This window comes from Columba livia, chromosome Z, assembly GCF_036013475.1.
Source record: "Columba livia isolate bColLiv1 breed racing homer chromosome Z, bColLiv1.pat.W.v2, whole genome shotgun sequence".
Classification (NCBI taxonomy): domain Eukaryota; kingdom Metazoa; phylum Chordata; class Aves; order Columbiformes; family Columbidae; genus Columba; species Columba livia.
Genome location: NC_088642.1, coordinates 23,913,535 through 23,936,581, shown reverse-complemented (window position 1 = coordinate 23,936,581; position 23,047 = coordinate 23,913,535). Strand labels below are relative to the sequence as shown.

The 23,047-nt window shown below is 38.0% G+C and overlaps 1 protein-coding gene across 6 annotated transcripts in view; it reads right to left on the bottom strand.

Annotated features, from left to right (window-relative positions):
• Positions 1–5,069: 5,069 nt before the first annotated feature.
• The window catches only part of NNT (nicotinamide nucleotide transhydrogenase), a 44,993-nt gene continuing 27,015 nt past the window's right edge, over positions 5,070–23,047 (bottom strand). For all 6 annotated transcript variants that reach the window (XM_065045148.1, XM_065045145.1, XM_065045144.1 and 3 more), the window contains exons 18-22: positions 20,411–20,570; positions 18,593–18,674; positions 9,691–9,809; positions 8,561–8,676; positions 5,070–7,258 (exon numbers count right to left, since the gene is read on the bottom strand). In XM_065045148.1, coding sequence (XP_064901220.1) covers positions 7,109–7,258; positions 8,561–8,676; positions 9,691–9,809; positions 18,593–18,674; positions 20,411–20,570 — 627 coding nt within the window. In that variant the 3' untranslated portion in view covers positions 5,070–7,108. The remainder of the gene's footprint in view (positions 7,259–8,560; positions 8,677–9,690; positions 9,810–18,592; positions 18,675–20,410; positions 20,571–23,047) is intronic.

Here is a 23,047-nt window from a genome sequence, read left to right as displayed (position 1 = left end):
ACCTCTTGCTTCATCGCCCTGCAGAAAAAAAAAAAATGTTTCTGAGCTGCTCCATGGGTAATTTTAACACTGTTCACAGGTCAAATTGACCAGGCAGGAAGTGTGTTTTATGTTATCTCTGAAAGTTAAAAAAAATAAGTCCATGTTACATCAGAAGTGCAACATGGAAATTATAGCAATACTTAGCACACTGCACTATATCAATTACACTTGTGTGGTTTTAAAACTCAGATATAACCAGATTACCTCATATTACATGGTTCACTAAATTAAAATTCAATGGAGACATTTGGGGACAGAATGCTGACAAAAAATAAGGATTGTTGATGTGCCTATAAATTAAAGAGCCAGCTTCCTGTGTTGTGTCTGCACGTTAGCAAGTCCACCATAAAACACTTAAACTTAAGTTCATTCTATCATGGCCTATGACAACAATGAGCTTCTGAGAATGTAAAATCAGGAAACCAAATGTTTTTTTCCATCCACATCTGTAATATTTTAATAGGGAGAATGGGCAACTGCTAGTTATTACTGTATGAGACAGCTTTAACATCTGCTTGAGCTTTTTATGTTCACTAGCTGTTAGTTTCCATTCTGCTAGGGATTTTTTAAATTATGGGTTAGACTGACCATGTAATAGAATAACTTAATTTCATGCTGTGCTAGAGTTCAACCGCAATCTTCTTTCAGAAGACACATCTTACTGAGTGTGAAGCCTCCTCAGCCTTTTTGTCCTCCTGTTCCTTTGCTGCTTCCTTCCTTTAACAGGGAAAGGTTTGGATAATAACCAGTTTTATGAGTTTTGTCAACAAGTGACAGAAAAGAAAAAAAAAGTCAAGAGGCACACAGGGCCTTTGCCTGGTCTCATACCTAATTACAAAACATCACACTGTTAGTAAATGTCATTCAGCATATCAAACAGAACTACATCATGTATAATCTTGTTTTCAAAGTTACACTTTCATGTGATGTAAAGGTCTGATCTTTGCAGCATGACTACTTCTCTGACATACAATTTCTTCCCTATCATTTCTGACCCAATTTGACCCTATTTTCAAAACTTACAACAGATATATTTTGTACCGCTTGTTCACATAATATTCCAAAGGCAGCTGTAGTTGGTAAATAAGGTTTAATAGTTATTTCCATATCTTTGTCTAACCAAAACTGCTTTGTAGAGTTCAAAGAAGTGTCAAGAGGATTGAATTTAAAACTTCGCAATGTAAATTCAGAGAGACATTTCCCTAACAGGTAAGTAAAACTAGGTATTAATTTATAATTTATATATGCTGTGCAGAAAATTGGACTGTGGAGTTCCCAGTTTCAGACTGATGTAGAGAGCTATGAGCAGTCTTGGAGTACATGGGGAAAAATAAAACTAATCAGCTGTCATTATGGGAAGAACACAAACTACATATGCTTAGCTTCAGTTGAAGAGTATGATTCCCCTCTTTCTCGGGGAAAAAAATCCGCTTCCAGGCAAAAGTGAAATAGAGAAAGCAGAGTAGTTGTGCCTCCTCTAACACTCACTCTCTTCTCGTGACCTAATATTTCTCATTATCTTCGCAATGGGAGAAAAAGTTCTTTCCTTATAAGTCATTGTGATGATCACCCTAGAATAAGGGCTGCAAATTAGTCCCATAATTTCTCAAGTAATACCTTAAAATTGACTGGGTTTGCTGCTTCAAAACACCACATTTTGGCAACTTGAAGCTTTGAATACTACTAAGCCCATTTATGAAAATGCGTAAATATGTATCTTCCTCTCAGGAAGAACCATGTACCACATTAGTCTAACACAGTTAATACATCCTCTGGGTAGCTACAGAGCAGTTGGGATTATGCAAGTCATTACCACTTCTAATTTTATTTTTTTTTAAATCACCCCACACTAGTGATAATGTTGGAACAACATTCATTGCAAATCTCATTAACTGAGTATTTGAACTGGCCTGTTTAGGTAGTGAATGCCCAGATCACCCAGCATTCAAATTCCTTCCTGTGAAGTTTTACTGCAGAATTTGATAGCTTACGTAAAAGCATACCTGTGCTAGCGGAAAAAAAAAGCTTTGTTTTGCAGTGGCTTTATGAATTTAAACTTTAAGTTAACTTGTTACAAATAATTCAGCCTTAGAATGGAAGAAAGTGAATTATATCCTCTCACTCTGTCTTATGCTCTGGAGATCTGGAAGTCTACCATAGTGATTATTCTGGCACAACAGAATCAAACCTGGCAAACAAGGCACTTGGTGCTGAGGATCTGAAATCCACTCCTGTATGTTTGAGGGTGTTTACTGTGGAATACCTCTAACCTGGTCCTACAGACTGAATGTTCATTCACAGCGCTAAGGCATCTTCTAGCTTAGTTTAAAAGGAATCCATGTTTGTGTGCTCAGGGACAGCTCTGCAACAAAAACCAAAATTTAGCAAGTAGAAAAAACTGTGATTCACTCCAAAAGCCAGCTCAATATTCAAACGAAAATACAAAAGTAGGTTCAGCACCCAACTGCCCAATTTGAATGAACCAGAATTACATGCTTGCTACAAGGAACCAACATAGCAAGATATATATGACTCATTAGATTATTATATGGTTTCTAAAATTCCAAAGTAAAGCAAGATTTGAGAAACAGATTGACGGATTAACAGATCGCATAACTGCAAACTCACCACTTTGCAACGTGTGAAATTTCCCTACCTTACAAAAAGGTACAAAGCCAATTTACCAGCACGTAACATTGTACTTCTCAGGATAGAAAATAACAGTGAATCTGCTAGAAACAGCAGCTTTTACAAAGTTAGAACTTCTGATCTGAATAATAAGCTGCTGGCTGAAAAAGGGCAAGGGTGAGGACAGAGAAACAACAGGCTGGGCAGCCTAAGCTTGACCCTGGGAAAGCTACATAGCCAGCTCCTCTGGGAACTTCAGGAGAGACAAGGCAACGAGCAACAAGCAGCACAATTTTACTGGGGCAGATCATGCCCGACCAACCTGCCTTCTACAGCGAGGTGGCTGGCCCTGCAGACACAGGAAGAGAAACTGATGCTGCATACCTTGACTTTTAGCAAGGCTTTTGACAAGGTTTCCCACAGTATCCAGGCATATTTGAGACAGATATTTTGCATACACGGAATATTGACTGAGTGGAAAACTAGCTGGTTCACCAGGCACAGACGGTTGTGATCACAGTATGAAGCCCTGCTAGTGGGTCAGTACTGAATTCAACACTCTTTTATATCATTATTACTGACATGGACAATCTGAAGGAAAGCACTCACAACCTCTCAGATTTTAGCAAATTGCACGAACAAATTATATATTGGGAGGCATGACAGCCAGAGGCACCGCAGCAGGCTAAGAAACAGGTTGATAGGGACCTCATTAAGTTTCAAGGCAAATACAAACTCCATTACCCCAAATGCAATAATACAAAAAACAGCAGTAGAGCGGAGGCTGACTAGCTAGAAAACAGCTCTGTAGAAAACAGGATGGCTGCACTAGACCACCAAGACACAGCAGCATAACCTTGCAGCAAAGGCCAACTGCGTATTGGGCTGCGCCAGTGAGCATACAGCCAGCAGGTGAGAGAAGCCCTGACTCCCCCACACTTTGTACTTGTGAGGTTGCATCTGGATTACAGTCTCCAGTACACAAAACCATTGACACACTGAAGCACGCCAAACTGGGAGCCATCAGTCACACATGACATACAAGGAGAAACTGAAAGAACTGGGTTTGTCAGCCTTAGAAGGATATGGGCAGAACCTTCCTGATGTTTTCCATAAGACAGGGATGAAAACAGACTTCTCAAAGTAGCACAGTAACAGGATTAGGCTAGGCAATGCACACAACTCACAGCGAAGGGAATTTCAGTTAGATATTAAAGAAACAAAAACTGTTCATAATGGGAAGAACCAAACACTGGAACAGGGAAACTAACTCTGGGATTTCCACCCAGGAGATGTTCAAATCAAAGCTTGTAGCAATCTGAGCAAACTGGATCTGCTTTCAGCAGGTGACAGGATAAAATTACCTCTAGAGGACCCTTTTAAAGTGATTTTCTCTGTGACTTTAGGAGTGCAAAAACTTGTATTAGAAAAAAAAAAAAATCCAAGGTGTCTCATGGCCATGGACACACAGTGCAAACTGTCTTCAGTTCCTCCAGCTGAAGAGAACAGTGTTCTCCATCCTCTCTTTTTGTTCTTGCTTCACTGCATTGCCACGACCTGAGCAGATGTTCATAGCTTGCTTAAGGCAGGCTAGAGTAAATACTTCCTCGGTATTTACAAGCAGCTGGAGATGGGGTAGAAAGAATAAAATCTTCAGACTAGCAGTCAGATCCACAAAGGGACAGAGACTATGGCTTTACCATTTGTCAGACTAAAATCTACACACTGTGGGTACATGCTCCCCAGGTGGGCTGCTTCCCCAAGGGGGAAGAGGTCACCTTATGAATCAACATCAGGCTGCAGCCTCTGAAAGAAACCTCAAGTCTCAGCTTGACCAAAGCTTGAAGAAAACATGAAAGCTGCATGTGAGACTCGTGCAGCTATACCATTGACCTGACTATCAGATAGCTAGAATTACTCCTTTGTCATTCATTCTGAAGACAGAAACCAAAACCTTCACAGCAATCAACTTGACCATGTTGTAAAACCAAATAACTAAGAACTAAAGCAAACTTACTTGGCATCAGCTTCAAAGAGACAGGATTCATCTTGCACCTCAGCCAATGCAAAATGAACTACTTAAGCCACTTACTGTGTCTGTACTTCTTACAGACTTTTTTTTTTTATTTTTTAAAAGTCAAAAAGAAAACACATATTGGGATCAACTTCTCTCAAAAGCTCATAGTGAAGATGCTTAAGTCAGGTGACATCAGTCATACCTAGAATGAGCATTTTAGAGAACATGCAAATAAAAAAAAATACGCATAGTTCACTATGATTCTTTTTCACTACATTGTTCAATCTTAAGAACGTTATGGTGGCATTTTGATCTTCTAACTCACAGAAATAATTTCAGACTTACCTCCTCAGGAAACACAACAGGAGAGAAGAGACAGTGATGAATAAAGAAAAATATTTGACTTTTTATTAGCACTTCAACAGTTACCTGATGCTCCATAATAAAGCACAGTTTCAAAGATAACATGGGTAACTCTGATGCAATGTAACAGTACAGGGTTTTTTCCAAATATGAAGAAAAAAAAATTTATTACCCCTGCCCCATTGTGTTTTCTTTAAGAAAAGCTAAGTCTTCTAATAGCTACTTATAAGCAGAGACATACCGCACTTAGATACTTCAAGTTTGACAAGACAAAAATTAATGCTTTGGGATGTTAAATCCCTTCAAATCCCCTTTTTGCTTAGGTGGGAGGGAAAGAGATAGAAGACTATTTCCTTGTCTTTCACCTTCTCCCTTTCCCACCTACTTTTTGCAGACGTAAATGAAAAGTTGAATAAAATGAAATTAAGAGGCCATATATGCTAAATTCAAATATAGCTGCCGCAATGTTTCAAATTAAAATTCAATTACAAGTATTTTCCTGCAGCGTACAACATATTAATGCTTACATTATAATTTTTATTTCAAATTACATTAAAGAGATTTCCAAGAAGGGTCACTTCTTTCATACATCGTTATATTTCTTAATGCATTACCTGTTCAAAGCCTGTGTTTTAAGTGATCTTTTTAAGTGATCTTCAGATAAAAACAGAGGTAGCTAAGTAGAAATACTATGCTTTATGAGGTCTCTATACATGCTATAATAAAAAATGTTTGTTCTAGCAATCAAAATGGATTAATTTCAAGGCTTACTTCATAATAGTTTGTTATCCCCAGATATGAATGCTTTCTAATGCAAATACAGCTATTTCTGTTTACCCTTTGTCACCACGGACAGTTGCTACATCATTATGGAAAAATGATAAATTCATTTTATTGGGCAAATATTTGAGTTCCACTCAAGTACACTTAAGGAAAACAAAACAGCAATCTATGTCATAATTTAATTCCTTGCTGAACTTATTATGAGAATTTAACAGTGCCTTTAATTAGATTAGGAAGAAGTCAAATAATCAAAAGACTAGATTTTATGTTTGGTATGTGTCTGTGCTATCCAAACAATAGCTTATTTATTTAGAAAAACTCTAATAGACTCCAGCATCTTAAATATGTTCAAAAGTGCCTTTTCCAGCATCACAAAAATGCTAATTAAGAAAGCATCACAAATTTTAAAGTAGCAAATACAGTTAAAAGTCTAAGTGAACATGAACTGAAACAGTGTGGCCCAAATTCTGTGAACAGATCAGGTACGCCAGATGTTCTGCCTCTGCAGAACTGGACCATATTTTTCCTAAGACACTTGAAAAGACAACAACTGGAAAAGATGGAGAACTTAGCAGCTGCTCAAAACACTTAAGCAGTGCAAGTAATTGTACATTTCCTTGTCAGGCTTGAAGATCACTTGGTAGGTCCCTGAAATCCTGTGTTACATTATACATAATGTGAGCACTACAAAAAAGTGGAACTGTATTTTAAAGAAAATTAAGTTTCCTAAAATGTTTCTGATTCACGGCATCCATACAATCCACAAAATAAACTGAATATTATGTTTAGAATCTCAAATCATGTAAGCATCTATTTGCATCTGCTTGCATCTGTTTGTAATTTTGCTTTAAATTTCGATGAAATAAATAGTTGTTTTGTCCATATTGGCTAAAGAACAGCTTTGATAATGCAATTTTGGCACAGTATTTTTTAGTGAATGTCTATGACAGAAGTACAGTTAAGAGGAAGAAGCCAATAACTACTGAAAGATGAACAGGAGCTGTTAGTGTCTGCTTCTAACAGCTCCACACTAACCTTAAAAAGCACATTTTTGTTCTTTAATGCATTGCCTCATTGGAGATTTAGTTTCAAGGGCTAATGTGTCCATCTTTTCATAAAAGCCTACATTCCTGAACTAGATCTCCTAGGAGTCAATGCAGTCTTCTCCAAATGCTGGCTGCATTGTGACAGTAAGAGATTCTTCTAACGCTTTGTTTTCCATCACCTCTGTGACAAAACTGTAGTCACAATCACAAGTGGAATATAAATCAGTATTTAGCTCTGATACGATTCCCTGACTTTGGCCTGCAGGGCATCACAAGTCTTCTTCGCATCACCCAACAACATGGCAGTATTGGGTTTGTAGAAGATGGGATTGTCCACCGCAGCATAACCAACTCCCAAAGATCTCTTCATTACAATGACCTGCACATAAAGAGTTCATGATTGAAACAGCAAAAACTAACTACCAAACCCCTCAAACAAAGAAAACACAAAACCAACCTCCACACATACAGGGAGAAGAAAGACCCCTGGCCAAAACAGGATGTTCACTGCTACAAAACTGTATTTCAAATTTTAATACAGCAAACAAATTCATATCTGGATCAGTTTCAGAAACATTTTATTGTTAAACACAATATTACATGTCAGATGAAGAGACTGTGGACACTACACATGCATATGCTTTTACTTTATTCCATGTAATAAAGTCAAAGCAAGATGGGTACTGATGATTTTAACATAGAAGCTTTTTGAAGCTTTTTCATTTTTGAAGTATTTTAAGAACCCTGATAGCAACACAATTCAGATGAATTTTCACATCAACAGTTGGTGCAATGTTCTCTGGTGCTTCCCTAGACTATCATTCTGTATTACTTCATATATGGGATTAAAAAAAAAAATCTTGAAATAAATTTCTGCCAGTCTTAGCTATTAAATATCAAATTAGTTAACCATGGCACCTTCAGCAGAGAAACCATGAAGCTTTATCAACCTTAACCAAGTCTATGTTTATTTCTCAAATTGCAACACACAGCTCCTCACAAAACACTGATAAATGTATGCGCCTATGACCCTGAGTACCTGAACAGCTAATGCGCAAAATTGCTGAGGCTATGAGTGGGTTCAGAACAAGAGATCAAAGATGTCACATTAAGGAAACTCAAGTATACATACTATAGATCAGACAATGTTGCTTTCAAAGAGTAAAACCAGTAACTGAACTGTCAGTTCAATCTGGACAGACTAAGCTCTCTATACCCAACCTAGCCACTCACTTTTGGTATGGAGTGGGAAGATGTTTGCTTTTTTGGTTTGTTTTTTAATTTAAGCATAAAATTAATTTTTGTTATTTCCACTTCAATATTAAAGTTGCCAATCAAATTTAAAAAAGCTTAAACTTAAATCAAACTTAAAAAAGCAGGTATTTGTACAAAAATGCTTCAGGGCTGCAGATGTGAGCATTTATACTAATTTCAGTAGAAACACTTCCATCAGTCTTTTCTACTGCAGTCATCACTAGTCTCACTAAAGCACTTGTGGATGACTATAAAATCATGAAGAGTGCATCACAGTTGTAAAGTAGTGATTGTTTTGTTGCACAAGTTGCAGAAAAGCTTCATGGAAACCAGAGAAGTAGGAGAATCTTGTTAGCTTATGCTATAAACTATGTTTTTAAAAACATGCCACTCAACGTAGGTGTTGAGACAGCTCTGTTAATCTCACCTGTTTGGACTTCCAGACCTCAAGAACTGGCATTCCAGCTATGATAGAGTTCGGATCTTCCTGAGCTGCTGAATTAACGGTATCATTCGCACCAATTACAAGGACCAAGTCAGTTTCTGCAGCAAGACAAATAAAATAAAACTGATGAAAAATTATCTGAAACTTGAACACTGAGGCTGGTGCTCATTTTTGTGTTAAATCTGGTCTTCAGAGGTGAAAGAATCCCTTATGCTAATAATGCTTTATACAAACATTTATGAGGCCTTCACTCACAAATATTTTAGAAACTTATCGGGCAAGTTATAGGTGAGAGATAAAGTGTGCTACAAACTAACTCCAGCAAACTGCAGTTATCCCCAACCTCATTCCAAGGGACTCTTTAGACCACAAAAAATGAAATCCTTTGATACTTAAATGTGGTTTCATATCATCACTTTCAAATTTCTTTGTGCCTGGCATTTGCTTTAAATATTCTTTCCAAAAACCTTTCACCAGCAACATTCCGATTTTTAAATAAAGGAAAGCAATGTAAGAAAGCAAAAAGTTGACTGTACAATACTATAGTGGTTTGCAAGACATGACAGGGTCAAGGTACCCACAGCACCTGACCTAAAGAATCAACAGTAGTTTTCCTGTACAGAGCAGTAACAGTAATACGAAAGACACAGCATTTGTCATTCATTTCACACTTACAAGGAACTAAAAACAAAACAAAAAGCAAACACACACACACTACAAAAAAACTGTTCTCTCTTAGTTCTGGAGGAAACAAGTTTCAGAGACTGATTTAACCTCCCTTCAATATCTCCTCTTTTCTATAATCCTGCATTCAATATTTCCCTTTGCTTTACCTGTCTGTACTCGCTGCTTCTCAGTTTTGTGCTTCTGAGTCAGGCTATTTTTTGTATTCCTCTGTGATTACACTTGCTATCAGGTGGGAGAGCACTCAGGTTGCAAGTGAAAGACCTCTGCTTCTGTACAGTGGTATTGCAACAGGCACAAAGAGAAACTGAATACGATGGCCTGAGATTCTCTATTTTTTAAATCCTTGTGCGATATAAAACCAGAATAAAACAAAAATTTACAAGATCAAATCCAATCTACTGGAAAGTTATAGCTCACATGCTAACCTGGGAAGTCTTCATTGATCTCATCCATTTCCAGTACAATATCATAGGGAACACCAGCCTCTGCTAGGAGTACGTTCAGCTGACCAGGCATACGGCCAGCCACAGGGTGAATACCAAACCTAACAGGAAAGAAAGTTCAACCACATTAATAAGTACAGGTCACTCTGTTTTATACAGCGAAATTGCCACCCGTGACCTACAAGGCTGAGAAGTTCTTAAGTATAAGCACATGTGAATTAATTAAATGAAATGGTTAAACCTTAACAATATCGTAATTACTTTTCCAGCGCTGCAAGGAACAAGGCCCATAGATTCGACTCTTCACCTGGACAGCAGCTGTTCCTTTTCTGCAAACTTAAAAGTATGACTGACACAACTGGTATGCAAAAAAATATGATCACTTCCCAGTAAAACTAAGGAAGCTAGGAATACATTTTCAATCTTTCCATCACGAGAAGGCTTTCAGAAAGCTGTTGCACCTGCAAAGTGGCTTTGGAGAGCCTGCTGGACACTTCTAGTGACAGCACAGAAGGTACTCATGGCCAGAAGTGCCTAGAAACATATCACTGCAAGATGGACCGACAAAGTAAATTTTCCATCAAGCAATAGCTTATACCAACAAGCTTTGCTTAAATTACTTTTGAAAGTAATAGGACTATTTTACCATTTTGTCAGCCTGACAAATATCACATACACCAAGCATTTGTGCCCACCTTTGTGGGTTTTTTTGTTTGGTTGGTTGGTTTTGGTTTTTTTTTGTTGTTGTTTTTTTTTTATGAATAAGCCTTTTCACTGCAAAACCACCCCCCACATTATTATGCTCTACAGGCCCTGCGTATAATTTAAAAGTGAAAGCACCACAGAGTAAATGAACCGGCCACAATATAACACTCTTTATGAAAGGGTCAAAAGACTTCCTGAAGTAAACCCACTCCCAGACCCAGAAATGCCCTTGGCAAACGATCTCATTGGCTCAGGTATCTCTAGACTATGCATAGTTATCACAGTCTAACAATCCAAGAGAAAAATTAAGACGGACTCTACTTCAAGCACAAAACAATGCTTTGCTGAATTAAGTTAACATGCCCCCTTTGTCTCATGTTTGATCTCAGGAGGGGGGCGGGGGGAAAAGGGGGAGTGAGAAGGTGGAGGAGAGTTAAGAAGCTGTACCAGTTTAACCGTAAAAATTTAAGAAATGTTTTCAGAACAGCTCAAAACCATCTTACAGAAAATGCACTGCTTATGAGTTACTAAAATTCAGGCAAACACACAGGGTGGCAGTGGGAGCTGTTGTTAAGGCACACGGGCAGTTCTGCAAGAGTAAAAACCTTATAAAATTCAGAATGGAGATGTTGAAAAGGTTTAGCTGCAACTCACGAAGACTTATTTTGGACAGAAAAAACTCTAATCCTTGCGGTCAGATGGTACCCTTCCGCTCATTTACTGGCCCTGAATAAACTAAGTGTGTCAAGGTCTACTGTCCTGTGCATTTTTTTGTCTTTCCAGCTCTGGAGCGACCACCAAATGTAACACTGACTAAAGCACACCAAAAATGCCTCAGATGAACGGTGTATATATAGCTGAAGTTAATTTTTCTTGTTTAATAAGTAAGCCTACATGTACTTTGGAAGAGACAGAAAATATCCAGAAGAAAACTGTAAATTCTTGGGTTTCTGAACAGAAATTTCTGAGCAGCAATCCAAGTGAGCCAGGAATGCAATAAAAACAATTCAGGCTTCTTCAGAAAGGAGGGAAAGACTGATAAATCAACTTGACATGACAGACAGGCTGTCACATATTTCAATTTTCTATTCTGCTGTGATGGATGTGGCTAACATTGATGGTCCACAAGTCACAGTCCAATCAAAACACAGATCACTTGTGAATTTAACAGTGTACAAATACATCCTTAAAAGGGCAACTAAGCGCTCCATCAGCAAGACAACATTAAGACAATGCAAAGATGAGACAATTGGAACTGCAGCAACAAAATTAAGGACACATGATTAATCCACGTAATACCAGATACACTACAGTTTTAAGCTCTTGGTCAAACAGCAGGACAAAAGCTAGCTTTAAAAGGAACACTTTTAAAGAAACTAAGAAAATATATTGAATTCATCTAGTAAACTTTTTGGATCCTGTCACAAAGGATAACACCTCGAAACAGAAAAAAGGAGAGCGAAGTTACAGGACAAAATATTAACAGTTTACATTTTACACCACTCACTCAGTAATATAAGCCATGTGTAGTACTGCACCTAGTGCTGAAGTGTACCAAATTCAATTGCTTACAGTACAGTAGAACTCTTATTCTGAAGTACACTTGAGAAAACCCATCACTCCTCTGGCAGTGAAAATAGATTTTCCAACAAAATTCTCTTTTGTTTCTAATAAAATTATTTGAGCATCTTTGTGACCAAAGCTGCTTTGGCAATACACAAAACAAAATACTCATGAGGTTTCTATTAAATACTATATACACACACAATCTTATTTCAAGGGCTGGAAAGCCAAAATTGAAGCTGCCAAGAAAATGAATTTCACCTTTGACTTCATCATTCCTGGCAAGACGCAAAGAAAGAAGAAAAATAGGGACAAATTATCTTTATTCAGGAAGAGTTATGGCATGAACAATCAGTAGTTAGACTTCTGACAGACTGTGTGAAACCACATACTGCGTATTCACAAAGTTTGAGAAAGCTGCTTATACAAAAGCTTTTTGGACAGATATTGAAGTCTGCTTTTAAGAGTCTGTTAACCAAATATGACAGTAGCCTGCCAGTACCTCTTGAAACTAGATGTGCAAGTGTGTCAAAAAGAATCATTAGAAATGTGTACTTCTCTAAGGCTTGCACTATTTCACAAGGTAAGATCTACACATATCTGGAGTGAAATTAGCCTGTCCAATAGACAGCAGAATTCAAGTAAGCATGAAAAAGAGATAGCTAAAATCCTTGACGGTTCACAACATGTCTCATAAAAGCTATGTATCTTGCTCCTGACCCACAACAGCAGCAGTTCCTCAATGCCACGTGCATTATGGCAGAAACATTGTCACATATGCTCCCTCAGATGTTCAAAATACGAACCTCATTCTTACTAAAAAATTCAAACACAAATTATTTTAAAACAGAGACATGTTTTATTGTAAAAATGTTTTAAAGTGAAGAATTGCCAAGTTTCTTTTATATGCTTTTAACATCAGTTATGCAATAACTCCTTTAAGTTGGTTGATTTGTTTTTAAATCAAGCATAACTCTCACTTTTTCTGAATTTCTGTTTATATGACATTAAGTTTTCAGTCTACATATACTGTACCCATAACAAAGCTTCATAATCATGCTGTGTCTGACTTGAAACATTATTCCAGTAGTTCACTGAAACAAAGAATTCAGCAGGAATTTTTTCTCCTGATCTTGACCATGTAACATGAAGCTTATCACCTCCAGTTGTCAGATACAACGAAGTGAGCACACACCTTGCTACTAACACTTCACACTTAAACAGCATTGAGTACCAGGCCACAATATTCAGCCTTTTCAATCAACCTCTTTCAGATGCTTTTTAGCTTTAGAAAGGCAACACAGTACCCTGCAAAAATGAGTTCATACTTTAAACCTTTTTTTGCAATACAAAGAGAACAACACTTTGTTTTAAATTTAGACTCCTGACATACGCATCATATCTAGGACAGCACTTTCAGCAGAGAAAGCACTTAATTTGGGGGTGGGAGGGGAAGTTATTTAAAGTAGTATGAAGTTAATCATAGTAGTATGAAAAAGACAACTATTGCATGAAAAATTACTGAAAAATCCCAGAATGGAAATTACTTTTTATACAGTTCATAAAGTCAGCATCTATCTCTATTACAACTGGCTAGATAACGTTCTTGTAATCAATACTGAAAGAGCTAGCACCTACCTAACCCAATGCAGAAGTGTTTCAAGATCACTTCATCCATGTAAAGATAGGATTCCTGTCATTATGCCAAAGCTGGACAGAGTGATGTAAGTAAGTAACATCTGGCCAGTGCCTAATTTAGCTTTCTCAACACTTTAGAGGCTGTATACACAGAGAATAATTTGCCCAAGGGTTTTGCCTCACCTCCTCTTCCCTCTGCTCCGTTCACTTTATTTATGTTTTCACACCTCTCCACCTCTGTTTCCAGTACAAACAACAATCTGTTATTCAATGTAACAGGAGAGAAAGAAAATTTAAAGAAAACCACCACCTAGATGAACTGAGAAGTGCACCATTGAGATATTCCACAGCTTGAATCCTACCATATAAGAACAGCTGCAAACACAGCATGACTTGTATCACAGTATAGTGCTCCCATCACACTTACAGATTACTACGTAGATTATTAGAATCAAAGCACAGAGCTAGCTTAGCTAGTTTAGGCCTGGTGTCATGCCAGAGGCAAAAAAAAACATGTGCCCAGAAAGAGTACTTCAGCATGGACTAAGCTCAGTGGCTCTGCTGGGGTCAGGCCAGTTAAATTTAAAATGAATCAAATTAGTTAAATTAAGCATACTTAATTTAGGATTGGTACTGGCTCCCTATTTCCAACCACTATGGTTTATTATAACAGGGGCAAGATCCAAATACACAGTGTAGACCTTAGCTCAATGCAATAACCCTTTGAAGAACCCAAGCACAGGGAAGAAGAGCCTGCCTATATCCACAAAGCATCAAGACTGACCTAGTAAGGTCACCCAGAACTGAGCTGACCCATATGGAACCCATGGCATGCCTACAATACAACCCCAGAAGCGTACAGCTGTAGCTGAATCCTTGCCGATCAGGTACAGCAATGTTTGCTCGTTCTCTCTAACTATACCAATACAGGTCTTGAGCTAATAACTCTGTTGGACCCCATTTGTCCCTTTGTGTGCAGCATTAATAATTCAGAACCCACCCTGTTAATTTGACCAAAAGAAACAAACTGAGAACTCACACACATGTACACACTTGGTGTTCTCCTAGTAAGCATACATCAGCTTCCTAGAAACTTGCGCCAACACACATTATTCTTATGCTGCCATTCAGCAGTGACAGTAACTTCCATCTTATGCACGCCTGAGCTACACAATGTTAAGACTGGTTGGGACAGCATCTTAACACCTCATCCTTTAAAATTCTTGCAGATTTTCTTGTAGACCAACAAATAATGACTGTAAATTCATATAACTGAACAACTGAAGTTAATCAGTTTTATTTATTAATTTGTAGATAAACATGGAAGTGGTACCCATCCGCATGTTCTATTACTCACAAGCAACTAGAACAATGGAGAAAACAACAGAACCCTAAACACATTTGGCTAGAGCTCACCCAGAGAGGTAACAATCAAAACCGTAAAATGTGGATCCAACACTAAATTCATGCTATCACATTTTCCAAAGTATAAGAAACCCATGTTTCTGTGTGCTGAAAAGTAATTAGATTATCCAGCATGAGAAGACAAAATCCTAAGTCCTTCAAGACATCCACCTATAAAAATCAAGTTAAAAAAAAACAAACACTAACATATTGGCAACTAATTTGAATGCCTGCTAAACAGGTAATCTGCCTTTCTCTCAACTATGAGGGTCACCAGAAAGCCACCATATTTAATTATTAGTTAGATTAGATTTAGAAAGTCTACACAAAGCACCATTTTAAGAGTCCTTTCACCCTGCAATACATTTTTCTTATCAAGAATTTCTTACTATGCAGGAAAACAAAACATATTCATAGAAAAAGTCTTCAGAAAGTCATACTGTGGAAAAAGCTTAGACAGACAGGGATAGTATCAATTACCCACGTAAATGTAAGAATGTATACAGTTTTTAACTGTACTATACTACAGAATAATTCTATATCTATATATACAATTACTATAGAAAATAATTTAATGATATAGAAGACATCAGAATTCCACAACTGGAGGCCTACAAACAACACAGCATGTAGCTGAAGAACTTTGGTAAGGTGGGAACTTTCAACAATTTACTCAGTTGTAACTTTGCAGAAATACGGCACCAGTTGTAGAACAGGCATTTCCTCTCCACGGCCAAAGGATTCTGCGGACTACAGGATTTAGTCTATGAAAAGTTTTGGGTTTTTTACCCATCCATAAGATGGGAAAACTATAGTGAAGGCTCAGCAACATTGAGCTTTCTGTGTGATCCTACTAATGTATTAAAGATGTGATCTGCTGCAAGACCATCTCAACTAAGTGATGACGTTAGCTATGCAATTTAATAACTAGAACAGTCTGAAGTTTCCATACTGTCCCGTATTTCCGAATTTAAACCCTAGTCAAAGGTTACACATCGTGTTATATAATCTGTGCTCTTCACTGAGAATGTTATGGCTATAGGCAAAGTAAATGAAAACAACCACTCCTCTGGATCAATTGTGAGCCATGAACCAAAAAAAGACTGTATGACAGACGCAATTTTTCTTGGCATGGTATGGGCATTGCAAATTGATGACAATCATATGTCCATGCTGGCATGCCTCCACAGCGGATGTGTGAGAGTGTCACTACATCTGGATGGTGAGCGCACCAGGGTCCCGAGGCACTCCAGGCCTACCAAAACCAGAGGGACAGCAGCTGCACTCAATGAACACCGTGGGAGCTCCACAGAGTGATGAAAGGCCTGAATTACCACAAACTGTAAATACAGATTTATTTCATTAAAATGCTAGGTAATCACTACAGTGATCCCTTCCTGAAATTGACTCATTTCAAGTATAAAACAGTTATTTCAAGGACACATTCACGTTTCTCCCCCACAAAGCCAACATAAAAGGCAAAAATAACAAATTTTTATTTCACCAAGGTTGATAAAAAAATAAAGCTTTCCCCCACAGAAGCGCTGAAAGGAAAGCCAGAAGCTCATGACATTCTCACTACATTAGCCAAGAAAGGTTCTTTCATTGAACAACTAACAGGTCTCCAAAATTTTAATTCAATTAGGACACACACAGAGATTTTGCTGAACGTACAGAAATGGAGTGTGAAGAGAACAGTTAGAGGAAGCAGATACACCAGCACATGCCCTCATTTCTTACATATGCGTGAAAAAGACATCTATAAGGTAATTTTATATGCAAAATTGCAGTATTCTGGGTAAACACTAACATGTAATTGCTGCTAAACCTACAACAACCATGCTGTTATCCATCACAATACATGCTGTAAAACACTACAAAAACTTATGTGATTTTTCAATAAGCTTGGAAAAACAGTGGAAGAAGAAAAAAAAAACAAAAACCAGTAATTGCTAGAGTACTGATTCCAAAGGAAAGTCACCACCTAACTGAAATAAGCACATGGCAATCAGAGAATGGGTCTGGCTAGCCAGCATCTGTCCAAATATCTACTTTCAAATGAAAACCAAGACTTGACTAACTTAATATCTTTAAGTTCCCATAAGCAGAAAACAATTTTCCAAACAATCAGCAAAGGAGGCATGTTAGCATTCTGGTACTTTCTACATCTATAAGGTCTATGAAAAATTGAAGAACGGAAGGACTTGAGGCACCTAAGAATTATCTCTGCTTTCTGGAGCAGCACTCCAGCAGCATAAATCCATGGGACTGGCCAGGTGCACTCCAATAACCTTCCCCTGCAGCATTCAAAAACTCTGATAGCACTCCTGCTTCCAATAGCAAATTACAGGAACCCAGCAGGAGTAGGTTTAAGTTGCTTAATGGATTGGAATATCTGTCACAAGAGGAGAGGCTGAGAGCTGGGATTGTTCAGCCTGCAGAACAGAAGGCTCAAGGGAATCTTATCACTGTGTATAAATACTGATGGAAGGGAATAAAGAAGACAGAGCCAAGTTCTTCCCAGTAGGATGCAGTGAACAGGCAAGAGGCAACGGTCACAAATTGAAATACAGGAAAAACCTGGTTTACTCTAAGGGTGACTGAACATTGGAAGAGATTTCCCAGACAGGCTGTCAAGTTGTCATCTCTGGAGACTAAATTTTTAAAACCCAACTGGACAAGATCCTAAGTAACCTGCTCCAGTTGACTCTGTGGTTTGAGCAAGAGGTCTCAGCTATTCCCACTGCAGGCCCTTAACTATTCCCCAAGGAGATGTGCCCAATTCCTTAGGAAATTAGGACTTAAAAAAATATTGAAGTTATTTTAGCCTAATAAATAGTCCCCCTTAATGTAGGTTTCTCTAAGGGGCAATATAAGCACTTAAGTTAGGCCTGTGCTATCTACCCACAAACTACAAGCATAAAGAAAAGCTATTCTCCCTGCAATGAAGTCAGCTGTTGTGATTACTCCTCACAGTAACTTATTTCCACAAAGTGGATGTTTTCACCAGCTCTCCAACCTACGCCTTCAGAAAAGTCTGCTAACTATTCTCTTGAACACAATACAAAAAGCTACCTTAAAGTTTTATTTTACAAAAAGTTCAACTGCTTGTTTCATAGAAAAATATCATGATATCCAAAGGCAGAGTGCATGTATCTAAAGGAGCAACTTACCCTCAAAAAAAAAAAAATTCTGTTACTACAATAAAGAAATATTAAATTTTAAAGCCATTCTTTCAAACTGATCTTCAGCATGACACCAAACAAAACCAAAACAAACAAGCTGCTGAGGTTACTTCAAAAAAAACAAGAAGCGTGTAAGGGAATAAAGGATCTTTTACACTAAAGCACGAAACCTAGATATTCAGCTCCAGGTTAGTAAGACTAGAACATTCTTCCAGCTAGTATCTTTGAGAAAGAGCTCAGCATAATAATGACTGCTGGAAAAAAAAAAAAAAATAAACCTAAAAAAAGACTTGTAAAGGGATTTTAATGAAATGGATGAAAACAAAACAAAAACAAAAACAAAACAAAATAAAAAACCTGTAATACTTCTCATCAAGGAAAGTACTCACCTGACATTTTTCCCTTGTTCTCTTAACATCTTCACCAGATCAGCTATGGGGTACTGGGCTTTTGCTGCACACAAACCATAACCTGAAAGAATTTCCAAACTTTAAGCTCCTTTTCTGTTTCAGTGCATATAGAATAGTTACAGACAGTAAGCGTACCTTTCACACAAACAGGAGTTCTCATAATTAAACAAAAAAACTATGTATACACAGACACACATCAGGTAATCATATATTCTCAGTCTGACCACTTTAACTAATCACTTAACCACTAACAGTGTAGTGGTATGTCCAGCCAAACTACATGTAACTTAGTTCAGCTTCACAAAAAATACATGTTCCTTTATCAGAGAAGGACACTTCAGACAGGTATACTGAAAAAAATGAAGAGGCTACTATCAGGTTACTTTACCACCCTGACCCTCAACGAAATTTTATATTTGCACGAGGTAAATCCAGTAGTTGAGTATGGCATTTAGCACCAAATAAACTTTTCAGTGCTTCTGTTTGAATTAATTCATCAGAGCAGTAATTCCCAGGAAGAACATGGAGAGCACAGATTATTAACAGTGACCTCAAGGTTTGATCACAGGAGCAAGAGGCAAATTCCTTGAAATTGGTTGCAAACTTTGTTAGAAACAAAGGTAACTTCCCAAAATAGAACCTACCTCACTGATGATTTCATTTAAGCAGAAATAAATTGAAAGACAACTCTATTTTTTAGCACTCTTCCAATTCCAATATGAAAATAATCCTAACAGTTGTGCCATTCAGTTGAAGGAAAACAAGTCTGAAGCTATTCCCTACCTGACCTCTCCTAACAGGGTTGAATCATATGAGCCTACAGCAAACATAATAGAATCATAGTATCATTTAGGTTGGAAAAGACCTTTAAGATCATCAAGTCCGACTGTTAACCTAACACTGCCAAGTCCACCTCTAAACCATGTCCCTAAGAACCTCATCTGTAAGTCTTTTAAACACCTCCAGGGATGGTGACTCAACCACTTCCCTGGGCAGCCTGTTCCAATACCCAACAACCCTTTCCATGAAGAAATTGTTCCTAATATCCAGTCTAAGCCTTTCTTGGCACAACTTGAGGCCATTTCCTGGCATCCTATTGCTTGCTACTTGGGAGAAGAGACCAACACCCTCCATGCTACAACCTTCTTTCAGGTAGTTGTAGACAGTGATAAGGTCTCCCCTCATTCTCTTTTTCTCCAGGCTAAACAAGTCCAGTTCCCTCAGCTACCCCTCACCAGCTTCACACAAGTGAGGATTTCAGGTTTTTAGAGCTTTTAGTATACAATAAATACTGGAATTAAAGTGCAAACTAAGTTTTATATGTTTTTCTGCCTTTTTTTTTTTAATAAAAAAATGCAGGATTATGAAAGTAGATGAGAAGCATAAACAAAATCCTCTCAGTAACCCAACAGACATTTTGTTATTGGTACCACTGGTACTTTGGTAGCGCTTAGAAACTCACACCACAACAGCTGTACACAAAATTAACTGTAAATGTCATTTATAAGAGACAGTCTTTGCCCTGAAGAGTTGAAAATCTAAATAAATAGGACCAAGTTTGAAGAAACACACACAAGGACAAATAAAGTGGCATACACATCTCTACACAGAGGAATGCTGATTAACCTGGAAACAAAAATAGATCCCACAGACCCAGTCAACATTTCACATAATGCTGTTATGTTGCAACTGCAAGATAGGCTACATTTTTTGTTTCGTTTGTTGGGTTTTTTTGGTTGTCATGTTTTACTAACGCATTCTCTGAACATCTTGCTGTATGAGTCAAGAGTGTCTTACCTGGAGTAATAATAATACTATTGGCTTCCTTTATCATTTCAATTGCATTGTCCACATTGATTTCTGTGTGTGTTCCAGTGATTTCCATGGGCTTCCCACCAGCTGTTGATGTGGTGCCATAGCCCCCTAAAATCACATTTGCAAGGGAACGGTTCATAGCCTGAAAGATAACAGATTTTTGATCAGCTAAAGATGAAATCCAAAAATAAAGGATAGATGTCCGCAAAGAAAACTTCAGAAAATATTAAAGCCTTCCTGACAACAGTCCTTACCTGCTGGTTCTGCCTGCTTACAACTCAAAATTTCTTAAAACTGGCTCCTTAAAACAGACTCAGATTGACAACAATAGCCAAACATCAGCTTCTAACACATTATATTACACGTGTATGAGAGAGCATCAGCATTTCCCCAACACCAAGAACAAAACAACACAAATAGCAAATAATGCTCTCTTTTTGTTCTTAAAAGGGGGTATATAAAAGAATGTGTATTTGATGACAGAATTTTTTTAACATGCATATATATGTGTGTGTATATATATATATATATATATATATAAACATACACAATTTTTGCAAGGTATTTTCTCAAGTTCTTGAGAAATTCAATACATAAGCACAGAACTACTATATGACAACACGGAAACCACGCAGCTCTTACAGGTAGTACAGAAGCAAAGCTCCTACAGCATGAAGACAGGGAAAAACACAACAAAGCTAAGTAGCCACACAAAATTAAAGGAATGATAACTCAAAACAAATTGTAATGAACTGAAGGGGGCCATTAACTTACTGGATGAGTACCAAGGGGAACAAGAGATCTGAAACTAGGAGATTTAAGAGGAGAACGCATCCTGAAAATTCAGCTCTGTAGATACACAGCCAGGAAAAGCCACTGGCTAAATGCTTTCACTGGCATGTCTCCTTGTGAGTGTGGTCCCAAAGCATTATCTGAAAGCAGGCGAAACTTTAACTGCAGTAAACAAAACTTTAGAAGCAGGAAAGGAACAGGATAAATTGCTTCTTTAATTAAACATGCGTGTCATACATTTGCTGTGCTAGCTCAGAAACCACAGCAAAATTTAAGAATAGATCTGGAGAGGCACACATAGAAGTGAGAGGAAACACCCACACGAAAATATGCTTCCAAGTGTCTATTTTCCACTGACATTTTAAATCTTCCAACTCCATGGGTTTTTTGCTATAGCCTGAGAAGATATCCCGTTCTGTGACATGCATCATCTAGCAACCAAGCACAATAAAGATGTTAAAAGAGCTCTTGTTTATCCTTAAAAATCATCACTGTTTCAGACACTGTAAGGAAGGCGCACAAATGCAGTGAAATCAGCATCTTTCTACAGTCTGTGGTATGCAGTAGTTCATACTCTCTAAGAACACACTGCCTTTCACATGTACCACAATACTAAACCTTCAAACAGGAAAACAGACTGCTTAGTATCTTCCAGCAGTTAAGCATCAGGTAAGACATTTCAGACAGAAAAATGTCCTTTTCAGATGCTGTGCATGCTAAGCTCACAAGCAGCAAAGCACTTTCTACACATGCTGAAACCAAAAGACAGTACTAAGACCAGGCCAAGGGAAGAAGTTCAAATATTGTTAGAAATCTGAGAATCCACACAAAGCAAGCATGAGATCAAAGCACCTTTGCCTGGCTCTGCACCAGAGAGACAAGGAAAGTCTGGCAAAAAAAAAGGGACAGCTACGGAAGGCTTCAAAATGAGCCAAGACCTCACCAAGCAACAAGTAACCAATACAGCTAAGATCTACTCAGCACAAGAACAGTGTGGAAACGCTTCTATAGCCTCTTTCACCTTCTGTACCACCACAGACCACAAGCATATATGAATAAAGTGCATGGTTCACTATTTACAGTTACTTCAGCTATCAGGAAAAAGCTCTTTCTGCTGTGTGTACACAGGTGATACTGGCCAGGAGCTCACAGCCCAAGGAAAACCAAACTGTTGATCCCTGAGAACTCCAAGTCCTTTCACTGTGCCCACAGAACCTGCGTGCCTAGTACGGACGATGAGACAGCACACCACCTGCAAGACTAACACAAACTGTCCCTTCTCTTGGTCTGTTTCATCACCCCAGTTAATGGTTTCTTTTCAACCTGAAGCATTTTCCCCATCTGCGCACATAATGATTCTAATACTACAGTTGCAATCACCAAGTATTCACTCCGGAAAAGAGAAAAAAAGACAAAAGGACATGCTAATACAATCAAGTGTTCTGAAGACACATTGTGGTAAGTGTTTTAAAAGAAGCCACAGTTCACAGGATGAGTGAACAGTACAGGTCTTCACTTTTTTGTTTTGAAGTTAAATTATTTGCCCTTAACTCACCCTATTAACAGGCACACAAGAAGAATGGGTGGAAAATCAAGCAGATAAAAACTAAGTGGTCACCTGAATATGCTGGCCAACTTTATCAATTCAAGTTTGAAGAGATTACCTGGATAGGCCTTGGATGACTACGCTACAGTTTTGTCACAAAAAATGTTGCAAAAACCTTGCAAAAAGAGGGTTTCAACCATTAAAATGTTTCCACAAACAACAATAAATACACTGCTTTGGATGGAAGTCATATGGGGAGGGGGAAGGGCAACTGTCGCTTC